General features: G+C 41.1%; 1 protein-coding gene across 1 annotated transcript in view; it reads left to right on the forward strand.

Annotated features, from left to right (window-relative positions):
* The first annotated feature begins 397 nt into the window (after positions 1 to 397).
* The window catches only part of GABRB2 (gamma-aminobutyric acid type A receptor subunit beta2), a 672,214-nt gene continuing 657,675 nt past the window's right edge, over positions 398 to 14,936 (forward strand). Inside the window, exons 1-3 of the mRNA XM_082254879.1 lie at positions 398 to 963; positions 1,130 to 1,221; positions 1,920 to 1,987. Of these exons, the coding sequence (XP_082111005.1) occupies positions 887 to 963; positions 1,130 to 1,221; positions 1,920 to 1,987 (237 nt within the window). The 5' untranslated portion in view covers positions 398 to 886. The remainder of the gene's footprint in view (positions 964 to 1,129; positions 1,222 to 1,919; positions 1,988 to 14,936) is intronic.

Raw genomic sequence — 14,936 nt, forward strand, 5'->3', positions numbered from 1 at the left:
AAGTGAAGGAAATGATGGAAGTGATGGAAGGAATCATGGAAGTGAAGGAAGTGATGGAAGGGATGGAAGGAATCATGGAAGTGAAGGAAATGATGGAAGTGATGGAAGGAATCATGGAAGTGAAAGAAGTAATGGAAGTGAAGGAAATGATGGAAGTGATGGAAGGAATCATGGAAGTGAAGGAAGTGATGGAAGGGATGGAAGTGATGGAAGGAATCATGGAAGTGAAGGAAATGATGGAAGTGATGGAAGGAATCATGGAAGTGAAGGAAGTGATGGAAGGGATGTGCACTTTGGCTGTCTTTCCTCTACTTCTCCGAACTCTCAGTCCTCCCATGTGATGACGATGGACGGTTAACCCTTCCCTCCCCCGGACTGCAGTCAGCCACCTCTCTCTCTCTCTCGCTCTCCGGCACGGCGCTGTCCACGGATGCGGTGCTGAAAGCTGCTGTCGGTTTCCTCACCCCCCCTCCCCCCCCTCCTCCACTCCCACATCAGCAGCCTCCGTGTCAGCAGCATCAGTAGAGAGACAAGTAGCTGCCGCCCGCACCGAGCAGACACAGCACAGCGGAGGAACGCGGCTTTTAAATACTGTGCCAAGCCAAGCCAGCGGCCGGGGTCATTGAGCCTAGGGTGTGGGCTGCCTAAAAGTTGGGGAGGGGGGACTCGTCCCCCCTGTCCCCTTGCATTGTTTGCTCCTATGTCTGTGGCAAGCGAGCACTGCTCCGTTTTGATGTTGTACTGAGCTATGCGCATGCGTGGCACTTCAGAATTACTGCACTGGTCACAATAAGTTGGATGTCTTCTGCTCTTCACTGAAAGCCCCTAAATCATAGCTAAAAAAAAAAAAAAAAAAAAAAAAAAAGGAAAAAAAAAAGCTAAAGGGATGTTGAGATTCAAGAAAAGAGGTTACGCTGGGATCTGGTCACTCCAGGTTATCATTGCAATGGTCTGTGCACAGAGGTAAGTGATTGCAGATTGGAATGGAGGAGGTGGTGGTGGTGGGGATTGAGAGGGGGGGGGGGGTGCTTTGCATTGACTTTAAATAGACCAAAAAAAAATGGTCCAGGGAGCTGGGATGGGGAATTGACAAACATCTCTCTATTGTTTTGTTTTTGCTGTCTTTTAGTGCCAATGATCCCAGCAATATGTCACTGGTTAAGGAGACGGTTGATAGACTCTTGAAAGGCTATGACATCCGTTTAAGGCCAGATTTTGGAGGTAAATGACATGAATGAAGATTCATTACTGGGCAGATGATGAATTTGGAGGTGCATGGTCTTGTGTGTGTGCCATACTGCTCATTTCTTCTTACCTAGGACTGATGACAACTTCAACTCACCTAGCAGTCACAAGCATCTCTCCCAATTAAAATAAGCCACCTTATATACAATGTCATGTCTATTATCTATCTGATGTGATCATGTCTTCTTATCACTATCCACCTGCCTGCCTGCCTGCCTGCTCCTAGCCTCCTAGCATGTTAACTCATGTGGCTGAGAATGTTGGGTCTACTCTGCTCCAGCACAGACATGTATGGATTGACTACTACAGCATGTGTGTGCATTGGGAATCACAACCTATATGTCTGTCTTATTACTTTAAAGAGTTTTAGGGCAATTGTTATTTAACCCACTACAGTGTTAGCAATGCATGCATTTTTATTTTTAGATTTTAGTATAGAGTATGCCATAGATTGTTACCTAGAACACACAGGTGTATATCTCATTATTAAATGATAGTTTCCTCTCTTTAAATAATTATTGCCTTAAGCGAAATGTAAATTGTTCAGCATGTCCTGCTTTAGACCTTGCTCCATTACCAGATCCCCATAGGTTCTATCAAACCAGTAGATCAGGCAGTCAGAAAAGAGTTAAGTTCTTAGATATCTCAATGTGGACCTTCCTGTTGGCTTGCAGGTCCCCCTGTGGCGGTGGGAATGAACATAGATATTGCTAGTATAGACATGGTATCAGAAGTCAATATGGTAAGTCATATTTTTATTTCTGTAAAAAAAATAATAAATGATAATGGATTTGATAACAGTTGTTAATAAACTAGCTGTATTTTTAGTCCAACATATACAATAATGGTCACATGCTATAATCACAATTGTATTGTCATCTGTGTCACCTGTTTGGGAATTGACCTCATGCTAAGAATGCATTTAAATGATCATTATGATTTTTATACAGACTTTTAGATATTAATATAGCATGGTGTCCAGAATTGTATCAAACATTGATATGTAAAAAAAAAATGAAATATATGTCAACTTAAATAGATTTCAGTGATATCACTGTCTTAGTGTCCAGGTCTCATCACTGACAAGTCGTGACGACCTATTGACAGTCTTGTGTAGTACAGTCACTTTCTACGTATAGTAGCTTTTGATCGCTAAATTCAAGAAGCAGCATTTGACTTGCTTCATGCAATAGCATCCCCTGCTGACATATATGTTGCACTGCAGATCATATACAAATTAGCTTTCCTTCTCCATTTGAGTTAAACATGGGTACTGGAGAGAAAAAAAAAAGAGCAAGGTTGGAGAAGTTTGCTTCAGTTAGTAGAAATAGATTTGTTTAGCAACACTGCAGTGCAATAGTGTGTTGAGTATAAGGACATAATACATATATTGTCTGCCCCAAGGCCATATTATTACATGACACTCTGTCCACATGCATAGACACAGACATAGACCCGCCATATATCAGCTCATCTGTACTACTGTTCAATTGCAACTTCAACTGTATTACAATGTAAATTATGCAATTGCTTACTGAGTGAAAAAAAAAACTTGCATAAGAAGCAAGTGATGGCCATTTTGGCATTTGAATCAGGAATCACATTGTGCAGAAGAGATAAATTATTTTTAATGTGTTCCTAAATCTTTGCAATGTAACTTCTTAACTGCTGTGGAGGTAGAATCTGCACAATATATATATATATAGTACACTATTTTTTTTCCATGTTCGAAGGATGCCAGGAAGTGATTGCAGGGAAATGCTAATCAAGCTTGTGCTTAACACAGCCTATTGATATGTATGCTGACTATTTGAATGTCAGGATGATAGCCTGTCTCGGCTTAGCAAGGGTTAAATAATCAATCACTCTCTAAGGGTTAAATGAATATTCTGAGCAGAATGATGATCTGCATTATTTTTCACTCCGGTGTGCATATCCTTATAAACTCAACTGGGCTGATTTAACAAGTTAAGGGACAAATGCAGATGTTTAGAGCAACCGGTTTTATAAAGATCTGATACAGTAAACTGAAATCCAATTGGTTGTTATGGTTACTGCACTATGCACATCATCATTGCTCTTTTCACTGCTTATTAAACAAGCATTACTGTGGTGTATGCATGAGACTTAATGGTACTGATGTTGCTTATTAATAAGTACTGCATTTAAAAGCTTTTGAATATAATGAATTCATATGTGTTGGGTACTAAGTGGTTTATTATAACAGCATCTAGATGGTCTGCTGAAGAGAATGTTAGGAATTATAGGAAGAAATGCTTGTTTTGTTGGCTTCTTACTTTCTTTTCAACTCGAAGGGCACAACATTGTTTATTTAGCTTGCTTAGGTTGTTAACCTGCAGATGACTGGGACAGCTAATAATTCGATGTGATTTCATGCATACTAACTATTTCTGAATTCCTGGATATTTTCGCATGCCATTTGAAGGTCTGATGTCATCAGTTAGTCATTTTATTCCCAAGAATTCCATTCCATTGCTAAATATACCTCTCCCCAAGATACTATGCAAATCTGGTAAGCATCAAGGAAAATCGGGAGTATTGGCAAGCGTAACGTGTTGCCATATCAAAAGCATGTGAATCTCCATCGTGCTAAAAATCAGCAATTTGTAGCATTTAGAGTGAAATACTGTTATCTACAGAGCAGATACAAAATGGCTATGCAGCTGAAGAAAAGGAAAACATGAAAAATACTCCAACATAAAATAACTTCTGCTTTTTTTCTGCTATACTTATTAGGGCTCACCTTTTTAAAACATTCAGTGCTATACGTCAGAGGGATATTTATTTTGCAGAGCATTTTACATTTATTCTCTTATAGCTTTATAGGATTTAAAAGAATCATATCTGAACCCCTGGGAAAAGTTTTTGCTGTTATGAATTGCCATGGGTGAATTATATAAGTGTTGAAAAACTTCAGTATCATTACTAAAGAAGAATTTATTGGAGGCTGGGTGTGTTATCTATGAACCAATTATAAGGTTCCAAAGGAAATCAAAAGTAGTTGACACTAAGGGGACTATGTTGAAAAAAAAAATAAATAAATAAATGTTTTTCAAATGTTTAAGCTTTTGCACAAAAGTCACAAATAACACCCGTAATGATTATAATATGTCTGAAATGTTCGTTTCCATTGCCTTTCTCAGGGTTAATGCACCATTCCCATACATTTCATATTAGAAGAGAAAGCCCATAAGAGCCCATTCACACTGCCGCGACTTGTCAGCCTGATAAGTCGTGGTAGGTCGCGGTCCATTGAGTAGTACAGGACCCGTTCTAATAGGAGCGACACAAGTCGCTCCGACTTAGAAAAAGGGTCCTGTACTACTTTGGGGCGACCTCGGAGCGACTTGCATAGACTTCCATTATGTGAAGTCCCTGCAAGTCGCGCCAAAGTCACGGTGCACGCGACTTCACAGGTCGCCCCCCCCGAAGTCGTGTCGCCTCAGTGTGAACCGACTCTAAGAGTTAAAAACAAACAAACAACATTTGACCAAAGTAAAATAGAGAAAATAGCCTTACACTATAGGCCAGGGTTTCTCAACCAGGGTTCCGTGGAACCCTAGGGTTCCTTCTGAATTTGCTTGGGGTTTCTTGAGCAATGGGCAGTTTCTGCCTCTCAGATAAGTTCCCAATGACACTATTGTTCCTTTTAGCTATCTGTAAGGGGGTAATTCTTCCCAATGTCGACAAGAGTAAGGAGCATTCTTCCCACTGACTGTCAACTAATGTGTCATGAGTTGTAGATTTTTAATATTTAGCAGGGGTTCCCCTAAACCAGAAATGTATTTCAAGGGTTCCTCTGTGTTGAAAAGGTTGAGAAAGGCTGCTATAGGCTAAGAACATTCGACCATCAGGGGAAATAATATGAGGTTATTAACTGTGTACAATGTTTATAAACTTCAGATTCTTTCACTGTTTGGGAGGTTCAGCGTACGTCCTAGCTGCAGCAGAAACTGAAATATTCAGTAGCGGTAAAACTACCTCTGCTAAATGTGAGAGCTTCCTGCTCGAGGCAGCCTGTACCCTCTGGCATTCTAACAACCAGTGACTTATCCCAGTCAGACACATTCAGCTGTCAGCTAGGGATTCCAGCTGACAACTGAATATAAATAAATAACGTTGTGGAGCCTCCCAGAATCCATACCAGACCCCTATCCAAGCATGTAGCCTGGTTGGCCATGAAATGTAGGGAAGAGTGTGGGCCCCCACTTGAGCCATACCAGGCCACATGCTTTTAAGACAGGGATGTACCTTGCAAGGGGGGAGGCCCCTGGCAAAGCTTCTTATGCCCATGTAGTTCCTCTTCCCCCCAAAGCTTGCCTAGTGGTTGTAGAAGTCTATTGGTGGGGGGCTTTTGAGAATCCGGATGCCCCCTTCAAATAAAATAGGGGCCCTTAGACACTAATATAGAGACAACACCACAGGCAATTCAGTCTCTTTGATGGTTCTCCTGGTTACAGATCTTTGTGAATGAATGGTGTGGCTGCGTGGCCAGAGCCCTGCACAGCCATGCCAACTTTAAAAGTGACAGTGGCTGCAGAGTAACATGTAATGTGTCACTAAAGTTGATGTTAGCCTTTAATGAAGAACTCTCATGACCCTTTAAAACAAAACAGAGGTCCAAAAAAGGATGTTCAAATACCTTTTATTTATTTATTTTTGGTTATAACCGCAGCCAGTTTGTGTACGAAAAATCCTTCTTTCTTCATTCCCGTCTTGCATTTCTGCTCCTTCCCATCAGCACAGGGGATTTTTTACGCACCTGCCTCTGCCCCAGTAGGTAGTGAGCACACTAGACACTCTTGGAGAGCATGTTTGCTTGTGTAGTGGGCATTCTCTTCAGGCATGCCTATATCACATAGTGATCTCATCTGAAAGCAATGTACGTCTTCATGAGAGGAGTCCCCCAAGTCTCAGACCCCCTGATACGTCATCCTCTCCTTGCATTGTATACAGACAGGATATAGGTAAGCAGCACAGGTTAAATTCTGCCATGAATGCTCCTGTGTTGTGAAGAGTTTATCTGACATGCGGGAAAGCGCATAGAGACAGAGACAAGTACTGTTAATCATGATACAGTGTGGTCAGAAGTCAGTAAGGGGTGGGGGGATTTGGTTGAGGCTCTGGCAACCATGAGATCTTAGCTTCTACAGCACACAGAAAGATGGGACAATGTGTGATATACACTTTGTACCCCAAGGGAGCAGGGCAAACAAATGTAAAATAAGCACAAGGGACATTGCTGACCTTCATTGTGATATGTCCCTTGTGCTTCTGTCTTCATGTACAGCAGAAATCTTCCATCCTCTGATGCCCCTACCTCTGCAATCTCACGGTGTGATGGGTGTTAAAAGAATTTAGGCGCTGTGATAGGCATTCATCAAGAGGGCCTGAATGTGCTGCCTTTTCTGCCCAACTCCTCTATTCAAAAAAGCTGGTACTACAGTTTCTACAATTAAAACAGGATCTATGAATGGAGGACAGGTGGATGATTGATCGGTCTGTCCCCTCCATTTATAGATCACATCTCATTCATAGAAGCGGTAGTGCCTGCTTCTGTGAATGGAATAGCTGGGCAGAAAGGGCTGGCATAGTGAGAGATGGGAGCCTGTGACAGCTTCTCAGTTCTGTTATCCCCCTGCTGCACTGGAAGATTAGGGTAGTAGGGGTGGTGAAGGGAGCATCGGATAAATAATATTTTTACTGAATATGAAGACAGCATCAGAAGAGACAAATGGCAGTGAAGGTAAGCAATGTCCCTTGTGCTCATTTTTAGTATTTTTTGTAGGTAAATTTAAGCTTTAGAGCCCATTCACACTAGCGCGACTTGTGAGGCAACTTGTGTTGCCCCAGGTAGCTTGACATAACAAAAGCAATGTTAATCAATCAGTGCCGTCTTAATTGGCACTACTGAAGTCGCTCCGACTTCAGAAAAGGGTCCTGTACTACTTTGAAGTGACCTGTGATCCAACTGTCCCATATACTTCAATGGGAGTTGCCTCCTTATCTTAATTGACACGACTTGTTATCAGACTTTCCAGGAAGAAGAAAGAGATTAGCCAGGCATTCCCCACAGACAAAGTCGCCTGTCTCTTCAAAGTAGTGCACAAGTCTCTTCCAAGTCTCTTCCAAGTCTCTTCCAAGTCTCTAAACAAGTCTCTTCAAGTCACGGGGCAACTTTCTGGTAGTGGTAGTGTGAACCAGCTCTCAAAGTATAACTAAAGGCAAATCTTTTTTATTTTTTTTTGGACTAAGAAGAGAGGGACCTGTCAGTTTTTATTGCTGTCTGTGCCCCCATTACGAAGATTCATAAAATATATATGGTTTTCCCCTTGGGTTGGGATTTTTTAGGCACAGAAAAACAAAAAATTGTTGGCAAAAAATTGAAAAAATATTAGAATTTTATTAACAAAATATACATGATAAACTTTAAAAACATAAGCAAGCACAGGATGTATGCATAGTGTTAGAACGAAGATTCACCCTCTATATTTGTCCTAATTACTGTTATCATTGAAAGTGAGAGTAAAAGAAAATCCCAAATTTTGGGTTGTCCCGAGAAAATAATAGAGATGAAACCTTCCAATGGGGACACTAGTTCTGGTGACCTGGGACCTTAATTTGCAGAGATTTCCTCTCACTCCCTGTTTTGGCTATGGTAAAATGAAGGTAAATTTCCCTAATGGGACACAGATGGCAAAAATAAACTTTACCTCTATCCAAAATGAAAATAAAAGTTTTGCCTATAGTTCTACTTTAAGGATGAGCAGAACTGACAGTGCTAATAGATTATATCTTATCATGGGAGTACCAAAGAGCTATAAGAAGGCAGAAAGCAATATAAAGTTGCTCTATAACTGCAATATTACTTTTTTTAATAGAAAGTCCTGTTACTTGGTCTAACTTTAGCTAGTACTTAAACACAGGACAGGAGCTGGTCATGCTGTAAAATGATTATCTACTAGATAAACAGTATAATAATTAAACTATATTCATTAATTTTTGGTAGTTCATAACTGAACCTTTCAAAATTAAACTTGAAGTACAGGAATACAGCTAAATACATATAAAATACATTTAGGGCAGATGTTTTACCTGTCAAGCGCTTTGTATTCCTATCCATTAAAACATGTGTAAAGAATTTTCTTTTAATTAAAATAATAAACATGTTTATATTTACCTGCTCTGTGCAATAGTATTGCACAGAGCGGCCTCGATCCTCCTCCTCTTCTGGGGTCCCCGCCGGTTCCACCTCCTCTGTGTGTGCCGCCATCGCAAGCCACTTGCTATGGGGAACACACCTGTGGGCTCGTAGACATACACAGTGCAGCTTGGCTCTGCTTTCCCCCACTTCCTCCTCACAGGATTTATATCACAGCAGAGGAACGTAAACCAGCCCTGCTGCAAATGGGCACAGCGATGAAGCAAGACAGTACTCAGTACTTAACTACATAGGAGAGTGAGGGTATCTACTACTGGGACATTTTTTTACCTTAATGCAGCAAATGCACTAAAGTGATATGAAAAGTTCAGGGTATTATTTTTCTTTAATAACAAACATGTTATACTTATCTGATAAGCAGCTCCAATCTCCCTCTTCTCAGATCCCCCTCTAGTGCTCCTATGTCCTCTATAGAGGCAGACAGTGGAGCTTTGTACCAGCCCCCGCTTCCTAGTCATAGGATTTGCTTGACAGCAGCAGGAACCAATGACTCCCACTGCTGCTGCTCTCATGCACTTTTCTGGATCGAGATGGGGCTCAGGTATAAGGAGGGGCGGGGGCGATACTAGACACAGAAGGTTTTTTACCTTAATGCAGAAAATGCATTAATGTAAAAATCTTGAGGTTTTAAGACCAGATGAAGGTTAAAAAAGGTCTTTGAGTTAAAACAGCTTTAAGTCCTCAGATTTTAAATCCTTGCCCCATGTGATGGCACAGATTTATACGCTCCATTTGAATGAGGCCTTACACAGCCCCATCACACAGTATATCCAGGAGAATAATACCACTTTCTCTGTTATACTTTCGGATAATAGTGGTTTCATCTCTGCACCCCAAAGACACTGATGCAACAGTAAAAAAATATTAGCAGCAGACTGATGAGACAATCCCTTATTATGCTCTATTTTCCTATCAACGTGTTCCTTTTCGGCACATGTGGATGAAACTCATCTGATTGGCTTCTAGGCCTGCCCCTCTCTCTCCCAGTCTGAAGGTATTTCTGAGGCTTAGATCAAGAAGAACTTTTTCCTTATCATGAAAAATACAACAAAGGCACCTTTAGAAATGGTTGGTAATGGCAATCTGCAAACAGATACCTAAAGATAATTGAAAGCTTTTCATTCTTTGGCTCTTTGCATCCCTCATTTGCATTTTCCTCCTCATTCTTCTAATGGTGGCCAAGGGCATATGAATTCATCTCCCTTTACTTCCTTGAACTCTGTCAAGGACTCTAGATCTGCCTCCTGGAACATGTGACAGAACTTCCCAGGATACAACTGTAAGGCCAGGGTGACATCACCAGTGCCTTAAACAAACCAAGATGTGAAAAATCAGTAATTCAGTAAAATCAAGTAATTGTAATTCAGTAAAAAAAAAATCAGTAATTGTAATAAAAAGCACAAAAAAAAATGTTTGTTTAACTAATGAATGTAAGATGATTTTATAAAATCATGCAGAGCTGTATGCTGCAGTGATTTTTAATGAAAGGGTTGAAAGTTCCACTTTAAAGGCTTATTTAACCAATTCCTATTTCCCCTTTCTTATGCAGTCAATGGGACACAGTAGGTAGCAAACAAACTATGCAGCTTTAAGAAATATTAATTAATGTAAGTGCCATATCTGTAGGCCATTGGAAATCCCCTTCCCCCATCCTGTCCTAATACTAGGGTTCTCTAGCAAATGGATGCTCGATCCCAGCAGCACAGGAATGACTGTTTATCCTCATTCAAATCCCATGCATGTAAGTTGCACTGTCCCTCCCCCTGTTGTAGGACTGCTGAGCTCATCTTTGCACTCGAAATGTACAAATTGGGATATGTTTTCCTCAATATATTTTATACCCATTTCCTTCTCTGGACAATTCTGTCCAAATTCATCAAGAATAGAATGAATCAAGGAATTGCAGACTCTATGCTGTCTGCAGCAGCATTCTAGTAAAAGCTTTTACTAAAATAATCTTGATCCAAGGTGAGGAGTTTGTATAAAATGTTGACATCATTCATGTTTGCCTAGTGTTCATGAAAGTAAGGCTATGCAAATAAATTGTATGTGAAGGCAGTAGTTGTGGTTTTTTTTTTTTTCTTTTTTAGAAGGTTAATAGCAAAATATTTTTCATCCTGTGGAGATTTATGTTGGAGGCGCGATATCGCATTGGTGGTTGGGTATTTAGAACATGAAATAGAGGGTTGGTAGTGGAGTATTTTCCATTTTATTGAAGTTAATTTTGAAGGTGTGATATCATATTGGCGGTGGTGTGTGTGTGGGGGTGGGCATTTACCCCCACATACCTCCCCACATTAAGTGAGGAATCCTCACTTAATGTGGGGAGGTATGCAGTGGACAGGTGAAAAAGAGCTGTATTCACACTGAGAGACTGCTTGACTTGACTTTTCTTATCAAGTCTTAACTAGGAAATACACCGCAATAAAATAGGACTTGGGTCTGCCTCTGCCTTTTTCAGCCCCTGTCCTTGTGGTCCTCAGAAGAGGGTCTCCGCCCTGATCTGTTCCCGAGCCTCTCCCTGTGGATTATACATACAAAAATTTACAGCACACCACTGCTTGCTATGTGTGTGGGTGGACTACACACACATATGTTTGTTAAAAGAATTGTGGAACAATATATACACCCTGAGGAAGGCATATTTCAAGTTGAAACGCGTTGGGGTTTATTGGGGATCAAACACTTCGGTATTTCCACCTGCATCGCACAGTGTGTGGTATCCATCACTTATACATTCATGATTATTGATGTATTGAAGGTCTTTTAACCTATATATTTATACTCAATGGTTTTTACCAATCGGTACAACCAGTGATCTGTTTTGTGTATTCCTTATATCATTTTCATTATAGATTTCTTTTATGTATCAATTGTATGAATAAAGTTTGGTATTTTTTATATATACCTTCTTTCACTAAAGCATCAAAACATCCCCTCTCCCCCATTTTTTCTGGAAGATCCCCCCTTTGGGTGGTGCTTTCCAGGTTTTTTCTACTTTTCTAGAAATGTAATAATGACATATCAATATATGCATAGGTATATACAATGTCTACAATTAGTATCAATATAGGTGAGTCATCCAATATAGCAATTATTATGGACAGATTAACAATGCTTACAATGTATAACAATGTCAGAGAAAATATACAAAAGCGTTTCTCACACTAGCGTGGCTCATGGGTGTGCCCCACCGCATTAGAACCGCACTATGGATGGTAGATGAGGGAATGGATGAAACCCCTCACAGGGAAGGGCTGGACAGGTACAGCCCAGAGTGTCAGTACTGACACCAGATGCAGCTCATGAGCATCGCAAGAGGGGAGCCAATCCTGATAGTAATAAAAGCATTTATGAAGAGAAAACGGCATATGGTATACATGCATATATAAAGTCCTGGGGTATCTTTCATTTATAGCAGTAGTGCAAATGGGGAGGAAGACCAAAAGGAGGAAATCAATAAGGAGAGAGAAGAAAAAAAAAAAGGGAAAGAGGAAAGGTTAGGGAGGCATGAAAAAAAAAAAACAACCAAACGAGGTGAGAGAAAAGAGGATGGGGTAGAACAGAAGGCCCAAACATTTAATGCTGCATATAAAGATGTAGAGCAAGGGCATCATCCACAAAGAACTTAGTGGGCGGCTAAAAATGTTTAAAAATAAAGGTGCAAAAGGTCCAAACTTACATATTATAGGTCTTTACAGCATGTGGCCTAGTCTACATGTAGTATGAGACAAGTGAATCACCTGCTAGTTCTATGAGAAGGCCCACTATTTAGGTACTGGGGGTAGGTGGAAGTACACTACCCCATGCTGCAGCAGGGGGTGGATGGGCGGATCTCATTAGAAATTGGGCCGATGGAATCCCCAGACCCTTATGGCTGGTGGGGACATGCGCATAGATCGGCCTCTGTGGCGATTCCCCGGCTCACACGGTGTCCAGGGGGCTGTCGACACGCGACTAAGAGCCACGCCATAGGCCGATTAAAGAGAGGGCGAGTGTGCAGGTGCGGACTGGCGCTTGATGTTAATGCCGGTGATCTGCCGAAAACTCCAGCTCGCTAAAATCTCCAACCACGTCACTTCTGGTGACTCTACAGAAGCAATAATTTGAGATTTGAGATTGCTGTTTTCACAGACCACCTGCAACCTATACGCTATGGTACACGCTATAATACATGGACATATTTAATCCGCCCGCTACTAACCAACAACATGGTCTCCTCCGTGGTGGCCACAACTTTTTTCCTCCTTACCTTGTGTTCTGTGAAAACAGGCAACTGGTCCTGAACCGCAGTGTATAGACTGCTGGTGGCCTGTGAAGACAGCAACCCATCAAAATATCCAATTATTGCTGTTGTAGAGTCATCGAAAGTGATGTGGTTGGATTTTTCAGCAGCACATTGGTGCATCATGAAAATGACGTGGCATTGTTTCCAATGGCCCCATACGCTGAACAAACAACTTTGGGGCCTGAGCATGTCAGGGAGCTGCAAGAGGATGGCAGGGACATTTAGTGGCCAAGACCGGAAATGGGGGAAGGCACATCTGCAATTCCAGCTGGGGAAAACAAAAGGAATTCAGCAGCTACAAATACTGTAGCTGCTGACTTAATATATAGACACTTACCTGTTCAGGGAGCCCGCGATGTTGGCACCCCAGCCAATTTTTAGATTGGCTGCCGGGTGCTGCTGCTGCCATTTATTGTAAGGAAAACTGGCAGCTGATTCCCTACTGCGCAAGTGGGCTACTCTTTCTAATTGGCCCAGTGGTGGGGTAAGGAGGAGGGGGGCTGAACTCCCAAAGGACAGTTTTGTGGCGTAGTCTCCCGGAAGTGGGGAAGGGTACCTGTCAAATACAGATCAGCGGAAGTTCCAGTTTTGGGTGGAACTCCGCTTTAAATACATAGAGCTGAACCACAAAATCAGCAAATATAGGTAGAGATCCAAGAAAGATGTGGACATAACTAAATATATACATGTGTATAACTGATAGTAACATAAAGACATAGCAATTCCTGTAGCATGTCTGTATTTACAGTTTTAGTCTCCCTAAAAGTGTCGCAAATACCTGTTGATCCTGCCAGTGAAGTCTATCTCCTGCAGCCTCCTGTTGATGTGGTAACAACACTGTTCGTGAGATCCAGCCAAAAGTAAGGAGGCCTGGAACATATTTTTATAAGCATATTGATAATCACAGCACAAGGCTGGAATTAGTTTAACAAAAATGGGTCAAGAATAGGTCACATGTTTCATTTTTCACTGGACACTGTAGTCAATGTATCTGCATCCCAGGGGTCAAGTCCTGAGAAAAAAAGTGTGGGAACTCACCCGAGATCCCATCCCCCCACTTCAAAAATAAAAAAGTGTGTGTATGTATATATATATATATATATATATATATATATATATACACCTTTTAGTGAGGGCCACTTTAGCGACATAGCGACATGGTAACCAGTCGCAGGCCTGTCTGTCTGTCTGTCTGTGACAATTTTGACATTTTTCACAAACATGTTAAGATCAGCGTTTTTTTTTTTTTTGCTATAATATTTCTTAGAACCCCCATTATATATTTTCTGAAAACAGAGGCCCTGGAGAATACAATGGACATTGTTGCAATTTTTTATGTTACATGAAATTTGTGCAGCCACTTAATGCAATTTAGTGCACACAAACACAATATAATACCCATTTTTTTTTACAGTAAATAGATATCAAACATACTGTATCATGCTTTAAAATTTCAAATGCCTTTGAGATGGCGATAAACAACAGTATCTAAAATTGTCCATAGGCGATGCTTTAAAAAGCCTTTCCAGGTTATCAGTGTACAGCTAAATGTAAGCTTTGGGGCTAGAATTATTGCTTTTTTTATGTTTTTTTTCATTCAACTTTATTGCTATCACAAGGGATTAATAACATCCCTTGTGATACCTTTTGCAGTTACAGGTGCTCTTTATGGGGAGATCTGGGATCTATTAGGCTCCTGATCCCTCCTCTGCCCTCCAAGACAGCTGGTAAAACAAAGATCAGTTTGGTTGGCTGCTTTCCTGGCTGGTACCAAACCAGTAAATACAGACCTAAATCTGGAAGTGACAAAATCCTTGTAGCTTCAGCTTTATTTGTCACAGAGGAGAGAAAGAACCATGTGTTCCTTCTTCTCCTTTGTACAATGCCAACTCAACCTGATGGAATGGGAGAGCCCAGGAAAACAGGTGCAAGTGGCGGCTGAACACAACCATGGGGATCATTTTTGCTACACAAAAAGCATTATGGCCACAGCATATGGTATCCATCCTCTGCTGTTTTGCAGTATAAGGGTGAATGTTTGGGGGTGGTAAAAAAAAAAAGTTTTTTTCCACACCCTAAACACAAGTGTAAGGGGCCCATTCACACCATTCACAAGAAGTGTAGGTTGTGTCTCCTGTACAGAGCTGTATTTTACCAGCA

The sequence above is a fragment of the Pelophylax lessonae genome, assembly GCF_965119305.1.
Source record: "Pelophylax lessonae genome assembly, chromosome: 4".
Lineage (NCBI taxonomy): Eukaryota > Metazoa > Chordata > Amphibia > Anura > Ranidae > Pelophylax > Pelophylax lessonae.